This window comes from Oncorhynchus clarkii, chromosome 9 (assembly GCF_045791955.1).
Source record: "Oncorhynchus clarkii lewisi isolate Uvic-CL-2024 chromosome 9, UVic_Ocla_1.0, whole genome shotgun sequence".
Classification (NCBI taxonomy): domain Eukaryota; kingdom Metazoa; phylum Chordata; class Actinopteri; order Salmoniformes; family Salmonidae; genus Oncorhynchus; species Oncorhynchus clarkii.
In genome coordinates this window covers 10,086,594-10,108,760 of record NC_092155.1, presented here as the reverse complement: position 1 = coordinate 10,108,760, position 22,167 = coordinate 10,086,594, and the positions used below count along the sequence as shown (strand labels likewise).

The 22,167-nt window shown below is 47.2% G+C and overlaps 1 protein-coding gene across 1 annotated transcript in view; it reads right to left on the bottom strand.

Moving 5' to 3' along the window:
- Nucleotides 1–663: 663 nt before the first annotated feature.
- LOC139417038 (sema domain, immunoglobulin domain (Ig), transmembrane domain (TM) and short cytoplasmic domain, (semaphorin) 4F) overlaps nt 664–22,167 on the bottom strand; it is a 98,254-nt gene continuing 76,750 nt past the window's right edge. Inside the window, exons 2-18 of the mRNA XM_071166272.1 lie at nt 19,856–20,007; nt 19,041–19,100; nt 18,590–18,688; nt 18,286–18,397; nt 16,020–16,139; nt 15,622–15,776; nt 13,121–13,302; nt 8,525–8,666; nt 6,993–7,052; nt 6,641–6,806; nt 3,643–3,752; nt 3,100–3,251; nt 2,875–2,930; nt 2,443–2,554; nt 2,241–2,319; nt 1,398–1,540; nt 664–1,240 (exon numbers count right to left, since the gene is read on the bottom strand). Of these exons, the coding sequence (XP_071022373.1) occupies nt 664–1,240; nt 1,398–1,540; nt 2,241–2,319; nt 2,443–2,554; nt 2,875–2,930; nt 3,100–3,251; nt 3,643–3,752; nt 6,641–6,806; nt 6,993–7,052; nt 8,525–8,666; nt 13,121–13,302; nt 15,622–15,776; nt 16,020–16,139; nt 18,286–18,397; nt 18,590–18,688; nt 19,041–19,100; nt 19,856–20,007 (2,477 nt within the window). The remainder of the gene's footprint in view (nt 1,241–1,397; nt 1,541–2,240; nt 2,320–2,442; nt 2,555–2,874; nt 2,931–3,099; nt 3,252–3,642; nt 3,753–6,640; nt 6,807–6,992; nt 7,053–8,524; nt 8,667–13,120; nt 13,303–15,621; nt 15,777–16,019; nt 16,140–18,285; nt 18,398–18,589; nt 18,689–19,040; nt 19,101–19,855; nt 20,008–22,167) is intronic.

Sequence of the window (22,167 nt, the reverse complement as noted above, 5' to 3'; positions counted from 1 at the left end):
AGGGAGAGAGAGATGGGGAGAGAGAGATGGGGAGAGAGAGAGAGAGATGGGGAGAGAGAGAGAGATGGAGAGAGAGAGAGAGAGAGAGAGAGAGAGAGAGAGAGTATGGCTTTTGTGTGTGTGTATAACTTCACAAGTGATTTATCTCCGTATCCCACCCTTTCTCTCTCTCTTTTCATCCCTGTTTTGTCTGTGTTCAGCAATAGACAGAGAAGAGCTCAGTAATGTCTCTCTTTTCATCCCTGTTTCGTCTGTGTTCAGCAATAGACAGAGAAGAGCTCAATAATGTCTCTCTTTTCATCCCTGTTTCGTATGTGTTCAGCAATAGACAGAGAAGAGCTCAGTAATGTCTCTCTTTTCATCCCTGTTTCGTCTGTGTTCAGCAATAGACAGAGAAGAGCTCAGTAATGTCTCTCTTTTCATCCCTGTTTCGTCTGTGTTCAGCAATAGACAGAGAAGAGCTCAGTAATGTCTCTCTTTTCATCCCTGTTTCGTCTGTGTTCAGCAATAGACAAGAGAAGAGCTCAGTAATGTTTCTCTTTTCAAATGGCACACTATTCTCTATATAGTGCAGTGCTCATGAACCAGGGTGGCCTTTGGGACGCAAACTATGTGTCTCTTTTCTCAACTCGTGTATCTTGGTCATGCCTCTATCACCGTGTATCAGATTGAACTCTCCTCACACTGGGCTAATGGTGCTGGTAACTTAAACAACGCAAACCCTGCTAACTCCTCCTCAATTCCCCCCAACCCCTCCCCTAGCCCCTCGTCCTCCTCATCCCCCTGTCCTCCCTCCGGCCTCCTCCTCTCTCTCTCTCCCCCCCTCCTCTCGTCCGTCACCATCTCCTGAACGTGAAGCTTCAGCCCATTCACAGCGCTCGCTGCCGTCTGCACGTTACAGTTAGCGTTGTTGGCGTAGCCGGCGTTGCCGTGGCCGCCGACGTGGCCGTGGTTACCGTCGCAGCCGCCGTTGCCACCAGCGACGCCGTAGTTGCCGTGGTGACCACCGTTGCCGTTGCCATGCTGGTGTGTCAGTAGCAGTGTTCCATTTCCTCTCTTCTCCGTTAATGGGAACCCCTCCGACAGCAAACTGCCGCTGCTAGGTGACTGCGGTGTCGCCGAGGAGCCCAGCAAGTCCTGCCCTTTCTCCGAGGAAAGGGAGTGGTCTGGGTGGCGCTGGCCAATCACGCGTCGGCGGGACAAGAAGTAGAGAAGGAAGCCTCCGAGAGCGACGCCCAGGCTGGAGGAGAGAGGGGATCAGGGTGTTAAAGAGAGATTTAGTTCAATTTTGAGAGCAGCAAAGAGTGAGTGAAGATGTATGTGTGTGTGCGTAAGTATGTGCATATGCTTGCGTGCATGTGTGTGTCCACATGTGTGTGTGTGTGTGTTTATCCTACATGAAGCAGAGCATGTAGATGGCCAGTAGGTGACGTCCTCCAGCCATCGCCATGGCCCCCCCAGCGCTGGGACCCTCCAGGGTGAGATGGTAGGAGGCTCTGCGACAGACAGGACTCTCCTCCTTACCCTCTGGTCCACCCTCCTGGACCACAAACACACAGTAAAACAAGTCATTAAGAGTTCACTTCTCCACAGTCAGGACACTCGTCTTTACCCACTGGTCCACCCTCCTGGTGGGGGAGAGACATGGACTAGGGGGGACAGGAGGGAGAGAGGGGAGTGGGGGGACAGGAGGGAGAGAGGGGAGTGGGGGGACAGGAGGGAGAGAGGGGAGTGGGGGGACAGGAGGGAGAGAGGGGAGTGGGGGGACAGGAGGGAGAGAGGGGAGTGGGGGGACAGGAGGGAGAAAGGGGAGTGGGGGGACAGGAGGGAGAAAGGGGAGTGGGGGGACAGGAGGGAGAAAGGGGAGTGGGGGGACAGGAGGGAGAGAGGGGAGTGGGGGGACAGGAGGGAGAGAGGAGAAGGAGAGAACAAAGTGTGTGGAATGGGGAGGGGTAGCACAGAGTGAACGTACGCACATCCATATGCTTGTGTGTGTGTGTGTGTGTGTGGTGTGTGTGTGGTGTGTGTGTGTGTGTGTGTGTGGTGTGGTGTGTGTGTGTGTGTGTGTGGTGTGTGTGGTGTGTGTGTGTGTGTGTGGTGTGTGTGTGTGTGTGTGTGTGTGTGTTGTGTGTGGTGTGTGTGTCTGTGTCTGTTTCTGTGTCTGTGTCTGTCTGTGTGTGTGTGGTGTGTGTGTGTGTGGTGTGTGTGGTGTGTGTGTGTGTGGTGTGTGTTCAGCCTACCTGACATAGACAGGTGTATGTCCCCAGGCTTTCCTCTGTGACAGTGACCTCCAGGTCAGAGTGATGTTGACGGGTGTGTCTGGGGAGCAAAAACATCACATGCAGAAAATAACGAGATAAAATGAGACATTTATTGTTGTTCTTCTTGATGTTGTTATTTGTATTTGTTGTTGTTGTATTGTTACATTACATAAAGCATCACCTGTGTGGCGGGTGTTCCCAGGTACAGGGGCGTGTTGACACCTGGACACAAGGTAGCAGAACATGGAGACCCACAGAGACACGTAGCTCTCGCAGGACAGGGGAACAACGACCTGGAGGGGGGAGGGAGGGAGGGGGGAGGGAGGGAGGGGGGGAGGGGGGGAGGGAGGGAGGGGGGGAGGGGGGGAGGGAGGGAGGGAGGGGGGGAGGGGGGGAGGGAGCGAGGGGGGAGGGAGGGAGGGGGGAGGGGGGGAGGGGGGGAGGGGGGAGGAGTTAAAAACAAAATGACAGTTTTTTTTATATTGATCATTTGCATCTATAATCTGGAAAGACTTTTCTATAATCTGGAAAGACTTTTCTATAATCTGGAAAGTCTTTGCAGTCATGTAAACGTGTAGACGTCTATTATCTATTATCGTTGATTATCAAGCACCTTCTCCGCTGTCACACAGCTTCAGAGCATCTTCAACCTCCTGTCCCTGGATGGGCCTGCAACACACACACACACACACACACACACACACACACACACACACACACACACACACACACACACACACACACACACACAGACACATACACACACAGACACACACAGAGGGTAAGATTGTGTGCAAGTGCGTGTGCTTGTGTGTGTGTGTGTGTGTGTGTTACTCACTCTGTCATACCGGGGCCACAGGCTCCCTCTTTGGCCCGCCAGACACACCCCAGGGGTCTGGCCCGGGCACACACCTCACAGCTGGGGTAAAGGCTGCATCCCTCTGCCCCCACACGGGCCAGGGATAGGGGGGTACCTACTAGAGCCTGCCCCTGGGGAGAGAGGGAGAGGAGAGGAGAGGAGAGGAGAGGAGAGGAGAGGGAGGGAGGGAGGGAGGGAGGGAGGGAGGGAGGGAGGGAGGGAGGGAGGGAGGGAGGGAGGGAGGGAGGGAGGGAGGGAGGGAGGTGAAGAAGGAATAGAAGTTTAGCTCGTGTGTGTGCTTGTCTAATAGAGAGATAGAAAGAGTGTGTGAGTGTGCATGTCTGCGTGTGTGTGTGTGTGTGTGTGTGTGTGTGTGTGTGTGTGTGTGTGTGTGTGTGTGTGTGTGTGTGTGTGTGTGTGTGTGTGTGTGTGTGAGTGTGCATGTCTGCGTGTGTGTGTGTGTGTGTGTGTGTGTGTGTGTGTGTGTGTGTGTGTGTGAGTGTGCATGCGTGTGTGTGTTACCTTGTGTAGCAGTATGTTGTTGACAGGTTCCTGTGCAGAGAAGAGAGGTATCTCCTGTAGTAGTGTAGTGATGTGTCCTACCACCAGTACTCTATGGAGCTCCCCACGATCTGGTGGTCACACACACACAGACAGACACACAGACACACAGACACACACACACACACACACACACACACAGAGATAAACACACACACACACAGGACACACACAGACACACACAGACACACATAGACACACACACACACAAAGACACACACACACATAGACAAAGACATAGACACACACACACACACAGATAAACACACACACACACACACACACATGCACACAGACACACACAGACACACATAGACACACACACACACATAGACACACACACAGATAGACAAAGACATAGACACACGCACACACACACAGACACGTTAAAAAGATGAAAGCACACTCTCATTGGAGTTCCCTTTGTCACAAGCATTCTTTTTAAAGTATTTTCAAGATCCCTCCTTTCACCTTCCAGAAGACTTCCTTTCACTATACCATCCTTCCTCCCTTTATCATCCATCCTCCCTTTACCATCCTTCCTCCCTTTATCATCCATCCTCCCTTTACCATCCATCCTCCCTTTATCATCCATCCTCCCTTTATCATCCATCCTCCCTTTACCATCCATCCTCCCTTTACCATCCTTCCTCCCTTTACCATCCTTCCTCCCTTTACCATCCATCCTCCCTTTATCATCCATCCTCCCTTTATCGTCCATCCTCCCTTTATCATCCATCCTCCCTTTACCATCCATCCTCCCTTTATCATCCATCCTCCCTTTACCATCCATCCTCCCTTTATCATCCATCCTCCCTTTACCATCCATCCTCCCTTTATCATCCATCCTCCCTTTATCATCCATCCTCCCTTTATCGTCCATCCTCCCTTTATCATCCATCCTCCCTTTATCATCCTTCCTCCCTTTATCATCCATCCTCCCTTTATCATCCATCCTCCCTTTATCATCCAACCTCCCTTTATCGTCCATCCTCCCTTTATCATCCATCCTCCCTTTATCATCCATCCTCCCTTTACCATCCATCCTCCCTTTATCATCCATCCTCCCTTTATCATCCATCCATCCATCCTCCCTTTATCATCCATCCTCCCTTTATCACCCATCCTCCCTTTATCATCCATCCTCCCTTTATCATCCATCCTCCCTTTATCATCCATCCCCCCTTTATCATCCATCCTCCCTTTACCATCCATCCTCCCTTTATCATCCATTCTCCCTTTACCAACCATCCTCCCTTTATCACCATCCTCCCTTTATCATCCATCCTCCCTTTATCATCCATCCTCCCTTTATCATCCATCCTCCCTTTACCATCCATCCTCCCTTTACCATCCATCCTACCTTTACCATCCATCCTCCCTTTATCATCCATCCTCCCTTTATCGTCCATCCTCCCTTTATCATCCATCCTCCCTTTACCATCCATCCTCCCTTTATCATCCATCCTCCCTTTACCATCCATCCTCCCTTTATCATCCATCCTCCCTTTACCATCCATCCTCCCTTTATCATCCATCCTCCCTTTATCATCCATCCTCCCTTTATCGTCCATCCTCCCTTTATCATCCATCCTCCCTTTATCATCCTTCCTCCCTTTATCATCCATCCTCCCTTTATCATCCATCCTCCCTTTATCATCCAACCTCCCTTTATCGTCCATCCTCCCTTTATCATCCATCCTCCCTTTATCATCCATCCTCCCTTTACCATCCATCCTCCCTTTATCATCCATCCTCCCTTTATCATCCATCCATCCATCCTCCCTTTATCATCCATCCTCCCTTTATCACCCATCCTCCCTTTATCATCCATCCTCCCTTTATCATCCATCCCCCCTTTATCATCCATCCTCCCTTTACCATCCATCCTCCCTTTATCATCCATCCTCCCTTTACCAACCATCCTCCCTTTATCACCATCCTCCCTTTATCATCCATCCTCCCTTTATCATCCATCCTCCCTTTATCATCCATCCTCCCTTTACCCTTTATCATCCATCCTCCCTTTATCATCAATCCTCCCTTTATCATCCATCCTCCCTTTATCATCCATCCTCCCTTTACCATCCATCCTCTCTTTATCATCCATCCTCCCTTTATCATCCATCCTCCCTTTATCATCCATCCTCCCTTTATCGTCCATCCTCCCTTTATCATCCCCACTCCCTTTACCATCCATCCTCCCTTTATCATCCATCCTCCCTTTATCATCCATCCTCCCTTTACCATCCATCCTCCCTTTATCATCCATCCTCCCTTTATCATCCATCCTCCCTTTATCATCCATCCTCCCTTTACCATCCATCCTCCCTTTACCATCACATTCCCTTTATCATCCATCCTCCCTTTATCATCCATCCTCCCTTTATCATCCATCCTCCCTTTACCACCCATCCTCCCTTTATCATCCATCCTCCCTTTATCATCCATCCTCCCTTTATCGTCCATCCTCCCTTTATCATCCCCACTCCCTTTACCATCCATCCTCCCTTTATCATCCATCCTCCCTTTATCATCCATCCTCCCTTTACCGTCCATCCTCCCTTTATCATCCATCCTCCCTTTATCATCCATCCTCCCTTTATCATCCATCCTCCCTTTACCATCCATCCTCCCTTTACCGTCCATCCTCCCTTTATCATCCATCCTCCCTTTACCATCCATCCTCCCTTTATCATCCATCCTCCCTTTACCATCCATCCTCCCTTTATCATCCATCCTCCCTTTATCATCCATCCTCCCTTTATCATCCATCCTCCCTTTATCATCCATCCTCCCTTTATCATCCATCCTCCCTTTACCATCCATCCTCCCTTTATCATCCATCCTTCTTCTACCATCAATCCATCCATCCTTTACCCCATCAACACTCCTTTCTCTCCTTCCACTCCTCCTCCCCTACTTGCTCACTCCCCCCCCCCCCCCCCCCCCCTCTCACCTGTTCCCAGGTGCAGCACGGTGGCTGCGTTTCTCTGATCATCGTCCGACCCCGTGGTCGTCCTGGTAACAGCTACTTTAGTGTACGTGATGCCCCTCCTCACCAGTAGAGGCGCTGCGATCACGTTGTTCTCCATCAGAGGGTGGTCTCTCATAAACGTCAACACCTTCAAGCATATATAATATTATTATTGTTATTATATATATATTATATTGATATAGATTAGTATATTTATATTATTACTATACATTATATATATATTATATTATATTGATATAGATTAGTATATTTATATTACTATACATTACATTATATATATATATATATTATATTATACTGTATTATATATTACCTTGTCCGGCAGCTTCAGAGAAGACTCGAAGCCCTCCGCTCTCAGAGCACTGTTCAGACACTGGGTAAAGGAAAGATTTTGTTCAGATTTAAAGTTCTTAACTCCTTCATCTATCTTCATCTATCTTCTAGAACATTTAACTAGGCAGGTCCTGGTGTAGCCTGGTACAGGGTACCTGTCAGGGTCTAGGTGTTACTGGTTCTAGGTAATGTGTTCTAGACTGTACCTGTCCTGTTCTAGGTGTTGGTACAGGTTCTAGGTAATGTGTTCTAGACTGTACCTGTCCTGGTCTAGGTGTTGGTACTGGTTCTAGGTAATGTGTTCTAGACTGTACCTGTCCTGGTCTAGGTGTTGGTACTGGTTCTAGGTAATGTGTTCTAGACTGTACCTGTCCTGGTCTAGGTGTTGTTACTGGTTCTAGGTAATGTGTTCTAGACTGTACCTGTCCTCTTCTAGGTGTTGGTACTGGTTCTAGGTAATATGTTCTAGACTGTACCTGTCCTGGTCTAGGTGTTGGTACCGGTTCTAGGTAATGTGTTCTAGACTGTACCTGTCAGGGTCTAGGTGTTGGTACTGGTTCTAGGTAATGTGTTCTAGACTGTACCTGTCAGGGTCTAGGTGTTGGTACTGGTTCTGGGTAATGTGTTCTAGACTGTACCTGTCAGGGTCTAGGTGTTGGTACTGGTTCTAGGTAATGTGTTCTAGACTGTACCTGTCAGGGTCTAGGTGTTGGTACTGGTTCTAGGTAATGTGTTCTAGACTGTACCTGTCATGGTCTAAGTGTTAGTACTGGTTCTAGGTAATGTGTTCTAGACTGCACCTGTCAGGGTCTAGGTGTTGGTACTGGTTCTAGGTAATGTGTTCTAGACTGTACCTGTCAGGGTCTAGGTGTTGGTACTGGTTCTAGGTAATGTGTTCTAGACTGTACCTGTCAAATCAAATGTATTTTTTAGCCCTTCGTACATCAGCTGATATCTCAACGTGCTGTACAGAAAAACAGCCTTAAAACCCCAAACAGCAAGCAATGCAGGTGTAGAAGCACGGACCTGTCCTGGTCTAGGTGTTGGTACTGGTTCTGGGTAATGTGTTCTAGACTGTACCTGTCCAGGTCTAGGTGTTTGTACTGGTTCTGGGTAATGTGTTCTAGACTGTACCTTTCCTGGTCTAGGTGTTGGTACTAGTTCTAGGTAATGTGTTCTAGACTGTACCTGTCAGGGTCTAGGTGTTGGTACTGGTTCTAGGTAATGTGTTCTAGACTGTACCTGTCCAGGTCTAGCTGTTGGTACTGGTTCTAGGTAATGTGTTCTAGACTGTACCTGTCAGGGTCTAGTTGTTGGTACTGGTTCTGGGTAATGTGTTCTAGACTGTACCTGTCCAGGTCTAGGTGTTGGTACTGGTTCTGGGTAATGTGTTCTAGACTGTACCTGTCAGGGTCTAGGTGTTGGTACTGGTTCTAGGTAATGTGTTCTAGACTGTACCTGTCCAGGTCTAGGTGTTGGTACTGGTTATAGGTAATGTGTTCTAGACTGTACCTGTCCAGGTCTAGGTGTTGGTACTGGTTCTGGGTTGATCCAGTTCTCACAGGTCTTCTTCAGTTCCTTAAAGGGTCCGTCCATCACTTTACTGATGTCAGCCAGACTGTAGACACACACCGCTGACAACTCCTCATGCTCCCTACACACACACACACACACACACACACACACACACACACACACACACACACACACACACACACACACACACACACACACACACACACACACACACACACACACACACACACAGGAGGGAGAGAGAGAGAGGATTTGATTTATGTGATCATGTATAATGAAGGGAAGTTTCACATGTCCTTGTTGTTGTCTCTCCCTCTCTCCACTCTCTACCAGTGGGGGCTCCTCCTCAGAGGAAGGGGAGGACCATCCTCTTCAGTGAATTTCATACAAATGTAAATCGTGAAACATTCAAGAAGTTATCATTTTTAGATAAAACTACACTAAATATATGCGCGTTGTCAAATAATTGATTACAATACACTGTTTTGCAAAGAAGGTCTACAGTAGCCTCAGCAGCACTCTGTAGGGTAATACCATGATGTAGCCGGAGGACAGATCGCTTCCATCCTCCTCTCGGTACATTGACTTCAATTCAAAACCTAGGAGGCTCGTGGTTCTCACCCCATTCCATAGGCTTACATAGTAATTATGACAACTTCCGGAGGACGTCCTCCAACCTATCAGAGGTCTTGCAGCATGAACTGACATGTTGTCCACCCAATCAAAGGATCAGAGAATGAATCTAGTACTGAAAGCATAAACTACAGCTAGAGCTGCAGTGCATCAAATGTGGTGAGTAATTGACTCAAAGAGAGCAAAAGACAACAGTTTTGAACAAATTAATTTATACCAAATATTTTTTCACTTTCACTTACCTAGTGGCAAGTGTCGCTAGCTGGTTTAGCCTACTCAAACACCCGGATCAAACAGAGAGGGATGCTATGTTAGCTAGCTGTCTATGGCTATCCAACAGAGAGGGATGCTATGTTAGCTAGCTGTCTATGGCTATCCAACAGAGAGGGATGCTATGTTAGCTAGCTGTCTATGGCTATCCAACAGAGAGGTATGCTATGTTAGCTAGCTGTCTATGGCTATCCAACAGAGAGGGATGCTATGTTAGCTAGCTGTCTATGGCTATCCAACAGAGAGGGATGCTATGTTAGCTAGCTGTCTATGGCTATCCAACAGAGAGGGATGCTATGTTAGCTAGCTGTCTATGGCTATCCAACACTGGAACTCTTCTGAGTCAAGGTACGTTTTTGGTTGTATGAATTTATTGCCACTGGGGCATGCAGGTGTAACTGCTTAACTGCTAAACTGCTTGCTGTACTGCGTGATTGTAGCGGGTTAACCAAACGTGTTAGTTCTAGTAGCTGTGTTGATTATGACGTTAGCTAATATGGTGACCACATTACCACCACACCGGCAGTCATGAGTCATAGAGGCCAGCATCCCGGAGTCGCCTCTTCACTGCTGATGTTGAGACTGGTGCTTTGCCGGTACTATTTAATGAAGCTGCTAGTTGAGGATTTGTGAGGCGTCTGTTTCTCAAATTAGACACTCTAATGTACTTGTCCTCTTGCTTAGTTGTGCACCGGGGCCTCCCACTCCTCTTTCTATTCTGGTTAGAGCCCGTTTGAGCTGTTCTGTGAAGGGAGTATACACAGCGTTGTAAAAGATCTTAAATTTCTTGGAAATTTCTCACATGTAATAGCCTTCATTTCTCAGAACCAGAATAGACTGACAAGTTTCAAAAGAAAGGTGTTTGTTTCTGGCCATTTTGAGCCTGTAATAGAACCCACAAATGCTGATTCTCCAGATACTCAACTAGTCTAACGAAGGCCAGTTTTATTGCTTCTTTAATCAGAACAACAGTTTTCAGCTGTGCTAACATAATTGCAAAAGTGTTTTCTAATGATCAATTAGCCTTTTAAAATGATACACTTGGATTAGCTAACACAACGTGCCATTAGAACACAGGAGTGATGGTTGCTGATAATGGGCCTCTGTACACCTATGTAGATATTCCATTAAAAAATCTGCCGTTTCGAGCTACAATAGTCATTTACAACATTAACAATGTCTACACTGTATTTCTGATCAATTTGATGTTATTTTAATGGACAAAAAATGTGCTTTTCTTTGAAAAACAAGGACATTTCTAAGTGACCTCAAACTTTTGAACAGTAGTGTATATATACTGTATATATAATTTTGTTGTTGTATTTTACCCTCTTTTTTAAGCAACTCCCAAACTGGCTCGGGAGGTGAAGGTCGAGTCATGTGTCCTCCGAAACATGACCTGGCAAACCACGCTCCTTAACACCTGCCCACTTAACCCAGAAGCTGCACTAATGTGTCGGAGGAAACACCGTTCCACTGACAACGAGATCAGCCTGCAGGGGCCCGGCCCGCCACAAGGGGTCGCTAGATGGCGATGAGCCATGTAAACCCCCCGGCCAAACCCTCCCTTAACCCGGATGACACTGGGCCATTTGTTTGCCGCCCTATGGACTCCCGAACACGGCCGGTTGTGATCCAGCCTGGGATCAAACCCAGGTCTGTAGTGACGCCTCTAGCAGTGCCTTAGACCGCTGCACCACTCGGGAGGCCCACGCTCAAATATTTTCTACCCCGGAGTCTGGAAGAGATCCTTTAGACCTCAGCGATGTGGTTGGGTCATTGATTGTACTGGGCGGCATACAGTTAGCTTACAATTATAGTGAATTTGGATATGATTTTAAATAACCTAGTAATAGGGATTCATTAATTAGGTTACACATTACCTTTATCTACACAATATCTCAGCACCCTGTTTGTTTTCATCTCCTCTATTCCTCCTTTATTCCTTTCTCCAGGGCTGTCAACAGTTTATTTAAATATGTTTCGTTGCGAAAACATGTTACTATCGATGTTCACGAACAGATTTCACTTGGTTTCCTAAATTAAGCGCTGGGTAGCTGCAGGAACAGGTTTGGAGAGCCCGATGGCATACAGAGGTTTTGGCAGAATGTCACCTGTCGTGCAGTGAGACCAACAGTGGTTAATGTGTGGAGTGAAATTAGTGTTGTTATATTTATTTCTCAGCCTCTCATATTCAGCACAGCTCTGCTATAAAACCCAAGTAGCGTACCAGGCATCAGCAGGAAAACGGACCAGCAGGAAAGCACACGGCCTCCATTTGCTATTCGAGTGCCTAAGGATGTCTTTTCCCCCTGTTCCTGACCATGTGATAACGGCCCATTCTAAATCTAAACTAATTTGCCATGTTAGTAAAGACGCGATTAAATTGAGAAGAGTCTGATGGGTGAAAATAGGATCACTTGACGAGAGAACAGCTGTGCAGCCGGAGGGACAGAACACAAGCTTTCTTTTGCGACTTTCTCAAATCATCAGTAGTCCTATAGTCCAACCATGCAGCCCATATATGCTTTGATTTCTAAGGTTTGTATCATTCACAACTAAAGTTGTCAAGTAACTAAATCTAGTGTATAGGACATTTTTCAAATGAACACTTTTAAGCTCAACATAGCCACTTGCTCCTGAATTGGAAAAAAATCATTTATATTTTATTCAGATGAGTTCAATTATATTCTTCTTACTATAAAATCATATAATATTAAATAATGGCACGGGACTTCTAAGCATATCTTGTCAGCTAAATGAACAAGCCTACAGCCTGTGGCAGGGAGCACAGCCAGATAACATGCAGTAGGACAACTCACATTCTGTTCTTCCGAAATACATGCATTGTATGCATGGAGACCAGGAGATGCTAACACTATGTGTTAATTAATTAACGGTTAATTACCGTGAGCCCGGCAGTCTTTTGCATGACAATAACCGTCTGACAAAATGTCATGACCGCCACAGGTCTAATGGTGACGAGACAATGTAGGCTGTGTGTAGCGGTTAGCGGTTAGCGGTTGTGATATGAAGGTTTGGCTTGGAAAGTTTTTTTTCCGCCTGGTCACAGACATCTGATGTGTCTCCATCCATCCTCCCCTCCCTCTATCCCTGCATCCATCCATCCCTCCTCCCCTCCATCCATCCCTCCATCCATCCCTCCTCCCCTCCATCCATCCCTCCATCCATCCCTCCTCCCCTCCATCCATCCCTCCTCCCCTCCATCCATCCCTCCTCCCCTCCATCCATCCCTCCATCCATCCCTCCATCCCTCCATCCATCTCTCCTCCCCTCCATCCATCCCTCCTCCCCTCCATCCATCCCTCCTCCCCTCCATCCATCCCTCCTCCCCTCCATCCATCCCTCCATCCCTCCATCCATCCCTCCTCCCCTCCATCCATCCCTCCATCCATCCCTCCTCCCCTCCATCCATCCCTCCTCCCCTACATCCATCCCTCCATCCATCCCTCCTCCCCTCCATCCATCCCTCCTCCCCTCCATCCATCCGCCATCCATCCCTCCATCCATCCCTCCTCCCCTCCATCCATCCCTCCATCCATCCCTCCTCCCCTCCATCCATCCCTCCTCCCCTCCATCCATCCCTCCTCCCCTCCATCCATCCCTCCATCCATCCCTCCATCCATCCCTCCATCCCTCCATTCTTACCACTGAGATGTGAAGAGACCATAGAAGTGTGTAGAGCTAGGGTCTCCAGATGTGTGTTGTTTTGTGTAGACATCAGTCAGTATGTTGTAACGCTGTCCGCTGGCTCTGTCCTCACACACCAACTGAGCCTTGAGGAAGGTGGTCCAACGCCTCTGTAACGTCTTCATACCGCCTACATCAGACTAAAGATAGATAGAGGGGGGGAGGGGAGGAGAGAGAGAGAGAAGGAGAGAAAGAGGGGGGTTGGAGAGAGAGAGAGGGGGAGAGAAAGAGGGGGTGGAGAGAGAGAGAGGGGGAGAGAAAGAGGGGGGGTGGAGAGAGAGACGGGGGGAGAGAAAGAGGGGTTGGAGAGAGAGGGGGAGAGAGGAGGGGTGATGGGAGAGGGGGAGAAATAGAGAGGTTGGTGGAGAGAGGGGGTGGTGGGAGAGGGGGAGAAAGAGAGAGGTTGGTGGAGAGGGGGGGTGGTGGGAGAGGGGGAGATAGAGAGAGGTTGGTGGAGAGAGCAGTGGTGGGAGAGGGGGAGAAAGAGAGAGGTTGGTGGAGAGAGAGGTTGGTGGAGAGAAGGGGTGGTGGAGAGAGGGGGTGGTGGGAGAGGGGGAGAAAGAGAGAAGTTGGTGGAGAGAGGGGGTGGTGGGAGAGGGGGGGGTGTATAAAGATACAGTGAAAAGAGAATAAAGAAGGAGGAAAGAAAAAGAGAGAGAATTGATGGATGGTCTCACCCAAAACATAAAGAGGTGGCTAGGATGGTCTCACCCAAAATATAAAGAGGTGGCTAGGATGGTCTCACCCAAAATATAAAGAGGTGGCTAGGATGGTCTCACCCAAAATATAAAGAGGTGGCTAGGATGGTCTCACCCAAAATATAAAGAGGTGGCTAGGATGGTCTCACCCAAAACATAAAGAGGTGGCTAGGATGGTCTCACCCAAAATATAAAGAGGTGGCTAGGATGGTCTCACCCAAAATATAAAGAGGTGGCTAGGATGGTCTCACCCAAAATATAAAGAGGTGGCTAGGATGGTCTCACCCAAAATATAAAGAGGTGGCTAGGATGGTCTCACCCAAAACATAAAGAGGTGGCTAGGATGGTCTCACCCAAAATATAAAGAGGTGGCTAGGATGGTCTCACCCAAAATATAAAGAGGTGGCTAGGATGGTCTCACCCAAAATATAAAGAGGTGGCTAGGATGGTCTCACCCAAAATATAAAGAGGTGGCTAGGATGGTCTCACCCAAAATATAAAGAGGTGGCTAGGATGGTCTCACCCAAAATATAAAGAGGTGGCTAGGATGGTCTCACCCAAAATATAAAGAGGTGGCTAGGATGGTCTCACCCAAAATATAAAGAGGTGGCTAGGATGGTCTCACCCAAAATATAAAGAGGTGGCTAGGATGGTCTCACCCAAAATATAAAGAGGTGGCTAGGATGGTCTCACCCAAAACATAAAGAGGTGGCTAGGATGGTCTCACCCAAAATATAAAGAGGTGGCTAGGATGGTCTCACCCAAAATATAAAGAGGTGGCTAGGATGGTCTCACCCAAAATATAAAGAGGTGGCTAGGATGGTCTCACCCAAAATATAAAGAGGTGGCTAGGATGGTCTCACCCAAAATATAAAGAGGTGGCTAGGATGGTCTCACCCAAAATATAAAGAGGTGGCTAGGATGGTCTCACCCAAAATATAAAGAGGTGGCTAGGATGGTCTCACCCAAAACATAAAGAGGTGGCTAGGATGGTCTCACCCAAAACATAAAGAGGTAGCTAGGATGGTCTCACCCAAAATATAAAGAGGTGGCTAGGATGGTCTCACCCAAAATATAAAGAGGTGGCTAGGATGGTCTCACCCAAAATATAAAGAGGTGGCTAGGATGGTCTCACCCAAAATATAAAGAGGTGGCTAGGATGGTCTCACCCAAAATATAAAGAGGTGGCTAGGATGGTCTCACCCAAAATATAAAGAGGTGGCTAGGATGGTCTCACCCAAAATATAAAGAGGTGGCTAGGATGGTCTCACCCAAAATATAAAGAGGTGGCTAGGATGGTCTCTCCCAAAATATAAAGAGGTGGCTAGGATGGTCTCACCCAAAATATAAAGAGGTGGCTAGGATGGTCTCACCCAAAACATAAAGAGGTGGCTAGGATGGTCCCACCCAAAACATAAAGAGGTGGCTCGGATGGTCTCACCCAAAATATAAAGAGGTGGCTAGGATGGTGTCTCCCAAAATATAAAGAGGTGGCTAGGATGGTCTCACCCAAAATATAAAGAGGTGGCTAGGATGGTCTCACCCAAAATATAAAGAGGTGGCTAGGATGGTCTCACCCAAAATATAAAGAGGTGGCTAGGATGGTCTCACCCAAAACATAAAGAGGTGGCTCGGATGGTCTCACCCAAAACTATGTGAGGAGTGGGAATCCTATGTATTTGCTAGGATCAAGCAACGACAAAGAGACAAACAAATAGACAGACCTCCACCACCACCACCTCCTCTGCCCCATAGACATACCTTGCAGACACGTGCGACCCTGGGAACTTTGACCTTAGTGTAGAGGTCGTACTCCTTGGCGACCTCAGTAAAGAAGAAGTAGATCTTGTTGTCTTCACCCTGTGGGTTGTTGTCTTCATCCTGTTGTATGAACACCGACGACACAAACTCTGGGTCTGCAGAGAGAGAGACACACATACACACCTATAAACAGCGTGGGTTTAGTAGTGTGGGAAGCACAGCGTGTGTGTGTGTGTGCGTGTGTGTGTGTGTGCGTGTGTGTGTGTGTGCGTGCGTGCGTGTGTGTGTGTGCGTGTGTCTGTGCGTGTGCGTGTGTGTGTGCGCGTGTGTGTGTGTGTGTGTGTGTGTGTGTGTGCGCGTGCGTGCGTGTGTGTGTGTGTGTGTGTGTGTTCTCTAACCACTGAGCCAGTTGATGGATCTCTCGGTGCGGATACGTTCCTGCTCCTGTCCGGTTGCCCGGGAGATATCGAACAACGTTCCCAGGAAGTTACTCGTGGCGGCCGTGTACAAGATACCTCCTAGAGAGAAAGAGAAAGAGAGAAAGAGATAGACCGGGGGGGGTAGCCATAGCTGAGTGAGTATTAGAGTATGTATTAGGGTGTGTATTTGAGTGTGTTGGACTGCTGTTAAAGTGTGTATTCGAGTGTGTACTCTGGTGTGTATTAGTGTTTGCCAAGTTAGTAAGTTAGCCTTGTCCGAGTCAGAACGGCCTAGAGAGAGCAACCCCAAGACAGGACACTAGTCTGTCTCCTATTTCTGCAATGAGACAGCTTGATGTACCAGTACAACCCCTGGACAGGACACTAGTCTGTCTCCTATTTCTGCAATGAGACAGCTTGATGTACCAGTACAACCCCTGGACAGGACACTAGTCTGTCTCCTATTTCTGCAATGAGACAGCTTGATGTGCCAGTACAACCCCTGGACAGGACACTAGTCTGTCTCCTATTTCTGCAATGAGACAGCTTGATGTACCAGTACAACCCCTGGACAGGACACTAGTCTGTCTCCTATTTCTGCAATGAGACAGCTTGATGTGCCAGTACAACCCCTGGACAGGACACTAGTCTGTCTCCTATTTCTGCAATGAGACAGCTTGATGTACCAGTACAACCCCTGGACAGGACACTAGTCTGTCTCCTATTTCTGCAATGAGACAGCTTGATGTGCCAGTACAACCCCTGGACAGGACACTCACCACAGGGCAGACACTCTCACCCCAAAGCCACTGTGGTAGTTACTTACCGAGTGTAAAAACAATGCATATATTACCTGTCTGTGTGCGTGTGCAGTGTGTTTGTACAGTGTGTGTGTGTGCAGTGTGTTTGTACAGTGTGTGTTTGTACAGTGTGTTTGTACAGTGTGTCTGTACAGTGTGTGTGTTCAGTGTGTTTGCAGAGTGTGTGTGTACAGTGTGTGTGTTCAGTGTGTTTGTAGAGTGGGTGTGTACAGTGTGTGTTTGTACAGTGTGTGTTTGTCCAGTGTGTGTGTGTACAGTGTGTTTGTACAGTGTGCGGGTGTACAGTGTGTTTGTACAGTGTGTGGGTGTACAGTGTGTGTGTACAGTGTGTGTGTACAGTGTGTGTTTGTACAGTGTGTGTGTGCAGTGTGTTTGTACGGTGTATGTGTACAGTATGTGTGTAGTGTGTTTGTGTGTGTACAGTGTGTGTGTACAATGTGTTTGTGTGTGTACAGTGTGTGTGTACATTGTGTTTGTACAGTGTGTGTAGTGTGTTTGTACAGTGTGTGTTTGTGTGTGTACAGTGTGTGTGTAGTGTGTGTGTGTGTACATTGTGTTTGTACAGCGTGTGTGTAGTGTGTGTGTGTGTGTGTGTGTGTGTGTGTGTGTGTGTGTGTACAGCGTGTGTACAGTGTGTGTGTGTGTGTACAGTGTGTGTGTATAGTGTGTATGTATAGTGTGTGTACAGTGTGTTTGCACAATGTGTGTGTACAGTGTGTGTGTGTGTGTGTGTGTGTACAGTGTGTGTGTACAGTGTGTGTGTACTGTGTGTTTGTACAGTGTGTGTGTGTGTGTGTGTGTGTGTACAGTGTGTGTACAGTGTGTGCGTACAGTGTGTGTGTACTGTGTGTGTGTGTACAGTGTGTGTGTACTGTGTGTGTGTACAGTGTGTTTGTACAGTGTGTGTGTGTGTGTGTGTACAGTGTGTGTGCACAGTGTGTGTGTACAGTGTGTGTGTACAGTGTGTTTGTACAGTGTGTTTGTAGAGTGTGTGTGTGTGTGTGTGTGTGTGTGTGTGTGTGTGTGTGTGTGTGTGTGTGTGTGTGTGTGTACAGTGTGTACAGTGTGTACAGTGTGTGTGTGTGTGTGTGTGTACAGTGTGTTTTTACAGTGTGTGTGTGTACAGTGTGTGTGTACAGTGTGTGTGTACAGTGTGTTTGTACAGTGTGTGTGTACAGTGTGTGTGTACAGTGTGTGTGTGTACAGTGTGTTTGTACAGTGTGTGTGTACAATGTGTGTGTACAGTGTGTTTGTACAGTGTGTGTGTACAGTGTGTGTGTGTACAGTGTGTGTGTACAGTGTGTGTGTATACAGTGTGTGTGTACAGTGTGTGTGTGTGTACAGTGTGTGTGTACAGTGTGTGTGTACAGCGTGTGTGTACAGTGTGTGTATACAGTGTGTGTGTACAGCGTGTCTTCTAATACCTGCCATAACAGCTGTATAGTGCTGGCTGGGCTCAAAGGGGCATTTCCCTTTCCCAGTCTCCATCCTCACCCCTCCATTCTCCCCCCGCTCCAAAGAGAAGGAAGACATGTTCTGAAAGAGAGAGGGATGAGGATAAATTATTGAATAGATGTGTGTTTGGGGGAGAGGGGGGGGGGGCGTATTTACACGTGTGTGTGTGTGTGTTTTTGTGTGTTTGTGTGTGTCACTTTGGTGTGTGAACAAGTGTGTGTAAACATGTTAGAAGGGTTCAATTGCGGGCTCATTGCACAGTCACACGCTCACCAGGAAGGCACACTGGGGGTCAAAAGCATAGGTTCCACAGACGTATATCCACCCGTTTCCAAGAAACTCCAACAGACGGAGGTAGTTATTACAGTCGCCCTGTAGGGGGCGACATAGCGCATTATAGAATTATACACGTTATAAATATATTATATTATTATTATTATACACCATATAGGGGGCGACATAACACATTATATAATTATTACATTTTGTTATATGAATTACATTATAAAAATATTATATTATTATTATTTAAAATACTGTCTCTCTGTGGTTATTGGATGCAGTTGTTACAGACAGGGGGAGACAGAGCAGTGAAATTACCCTGTAGTTCAAACAACAACAAAGCCAAGAACACAGTGCAACAGGTGTGTTAGTGCACACACACACACATACAGGCGTAGGCGTTCACACACAAACACACACGCAGAGAGGCACACACACACACCTCTGTCTTTCCCTTGGCCACACAGGACTTCCTCTTCTCCTCGGGAACATCCCACACAATCTAGAGAGAGGAGAGAGGAGAGAGGAGAGAGAGAGAGAGAGAGAGAGAGAGAGAGAGAGAGAGAGAGAGAGAGAGAGAGAGAGAGAGAGAGAGAGAGAGAGAGAGAGAGAGAGAGAGACAGAGACAGAGACAGAGACAGAGACAGAGACAGAGAAAGAGAAAGAGAAAGAGAGACAGAGAGAGAGAGACAGAGAGAGAGAGAGAGAGAGAGAGAGAGACAGAGACAGAGACAGAGACAGAGAGAGAGAGAGACAGAGACAGAGACAGAGACAGAGACAGAGACAGAGAGAGAGAGAGAGACAGAGACAGAGAGATGGACAGATGAAAAGACAGATATATGTAAGTGCATCATCTTTCCATCCTCTCATTAAAAACACTATGTGAAACATGAATATGCAGGAGCTTATTTGGCAAATTAGACTGAATATGCAAATATACCTCAATTAATTCAGTCAAATATACAAACTATCAGGGACAAGGTCAACTTAATTAAATAAGATGACACTCAGATATCAAACTCAGTGATTGATCATATTGCTATACAATAATAGGAAAATATAAATATAATATATAATGATATATAGAATACAATCCAGACACACACAACCACCCCCCTCCACCACCAAAACCATCCCATCAACACACACAACCATCCCCCCCACCACCAAAAGCTGCCAACCAACACACCCTCTCCCTCCCTCCCCATCTCCCTCCCTCCCTCCCTCCCTACCTCCCGCCCTACCTCCCTCCCTCACCGTGCGTGGTGGCTGTGTCAGGTTGTTGGTGTCCACGGCCAGTATGGCATCTCTCGCACCCAGGAAGAGAATGCCAGACGAACGGTCCAATAGGAATGTGCTAAAGTTGGCCACGCCCCTGAACTGTTGCGGCCCCAACATGGCATCCAGATCTGCCAGAGAGAGGAGGACAGGATAGAGGATGGTGTTAGTCCATGAACAGAGGGGTAAATTGGAACCATCTGGGTTGTCCATGTCTCATAGTGATTGAAGGTCTATGTCCCTAGAGATGTAACATGTGTGATAGCAGTGCAGCAATGGCAGCTTCATCTCTGCTTCCAAATGTATTTCATCCTTCCAACCCATTCATTTTTCCCATAGGATTTTGGCCTATGAAAAACAAGTTAGACAGTGGGCCTGTTAGAGGAGTGTCTGATGTGGAACTAATGGGTCTGATGTTTAAAAAAAATATATATTTCACCTTTATTTAACCAGGTAGGCTAGTTGAGAACAAGTTCTCATTTACAACTGCGACCTGGCCAAGATAAAGCATAGCAGTGTGAACAGACAACACAGAGTTACACATGGAGTAAACAATTAACAAGTCAATAACACAATTAACAAGTCAATAACACAGTAGAAAAAAAAGAGAGTCTATATACATTGTGTGCAAAAGGCATGAGGAGGTAGGCGAATAATTACAATTTTGCAGATTAACACTAACTAATGGGCCTGATGTGGAACTAATGGGCCTGATGTGGAACTAATGGGTCTGATGTGGAACTAATGGGCCTGATGTGGCACTAATGGGCCTGATGTGGAACTAATGGGCCTGATGTGGAACTAATGGGCCTGATGTGGAACTAATGGGTCTGATGTGGAACTAATGGGCCTGATGTGGCACTAATGGGCCTGATGTGGAACTAATGGGCCTGATGTGGAACTAGTGGGCCTGATGTGGAACTAATGGGTCTGATGTGGAACTAATGGGCCTGATGTGGAACTAATGGGCCTGATGTGGAACTAATGGGCCTGATGTGGAACTAATGGGCCTGATGTGGAACTAATGGGCCTGATGTGGAACTAATGGGCCTGATGTGGAACTAATGGGCCTGATGTGGCACTAATGGGGCTGATGTGGAACTAATGGGCCTGATGTGGAACTAATGGGCCTGATGTGGAACTAATGGGTCTGATGTGGAATTAATGGGTCTGATGTGGAACTAATGGGTCTGATGTGGAACTAATGGGCCTGATGTGGAACTAATGGGTCTGATGTGGAATTAATGGGTCTGATGTGGAATTAATGGGCCTGATGTGGAACTAATGGGCCTGATGTGGAACTAATGGGCCTGATGTGGAACTAATGGGCCTGATGTGGAACTAATGGGTCTGATGTGGAACTAATGGGCCTGATGTGGAACTAATGGGCCTGATGTGGAACTAATGGGCCTGATGTGGAACTAATGGGGCTTACACAATCACAACAACAGAAAAATAGTGCCTTCTGGTGTCAAAACACACACACTCACACATACACACACACACACACACACACTCACATATACACACACACACTCACGCACACACACACACACTCACACATACACACACACACTCACACATACATACACACACACACATACTGATGTTGCTGCACATGCTTTCCCAGCGGGAGGTAAAGTCTATAAAAAGGAGATTGTGTAGCTTGTTGTTTTGACAGATATAACACTGTTATAATTCCTGGCTAACACATCCCCAAGCCCCTCTGTACATTCATCTATTACGATAATAACCCCTAAAATGAGAACAGAGTTCATCACTTAAGTGTCATTATCACCCTGTCACACACACACACACACACACACACTCACACACACACACACACACACACACACACACACACACACACACACACACACACACACACAGTCTCACACACACACCCTGTCTCACACACACACCCTGTCACACACACACACACCCTGTCTCTCACACACACACACACACACACACACACACACACACACACACACACACACACACACACACACACACACATATACAGAGAGAGAGACAGACAGACAGAGCTAGAGAGAGATACAGACAGACAGACAGACAGACAGACAGAGAGATACAGACAGACAGACAGAGATAGAGAGATAGAGACAGACAGACAGAGAGCTAGAGAGAGATAGAGAGTTACAGACAGACAGAGATAGAGAGATAGAGACAGACAGACAGATTAACCCTTTAACTGGCACACCAAGAAATACATATACAAATGTGTATTGAGCCTCTTGGTCTTAAACATATCTACTGAAACAAAAGTA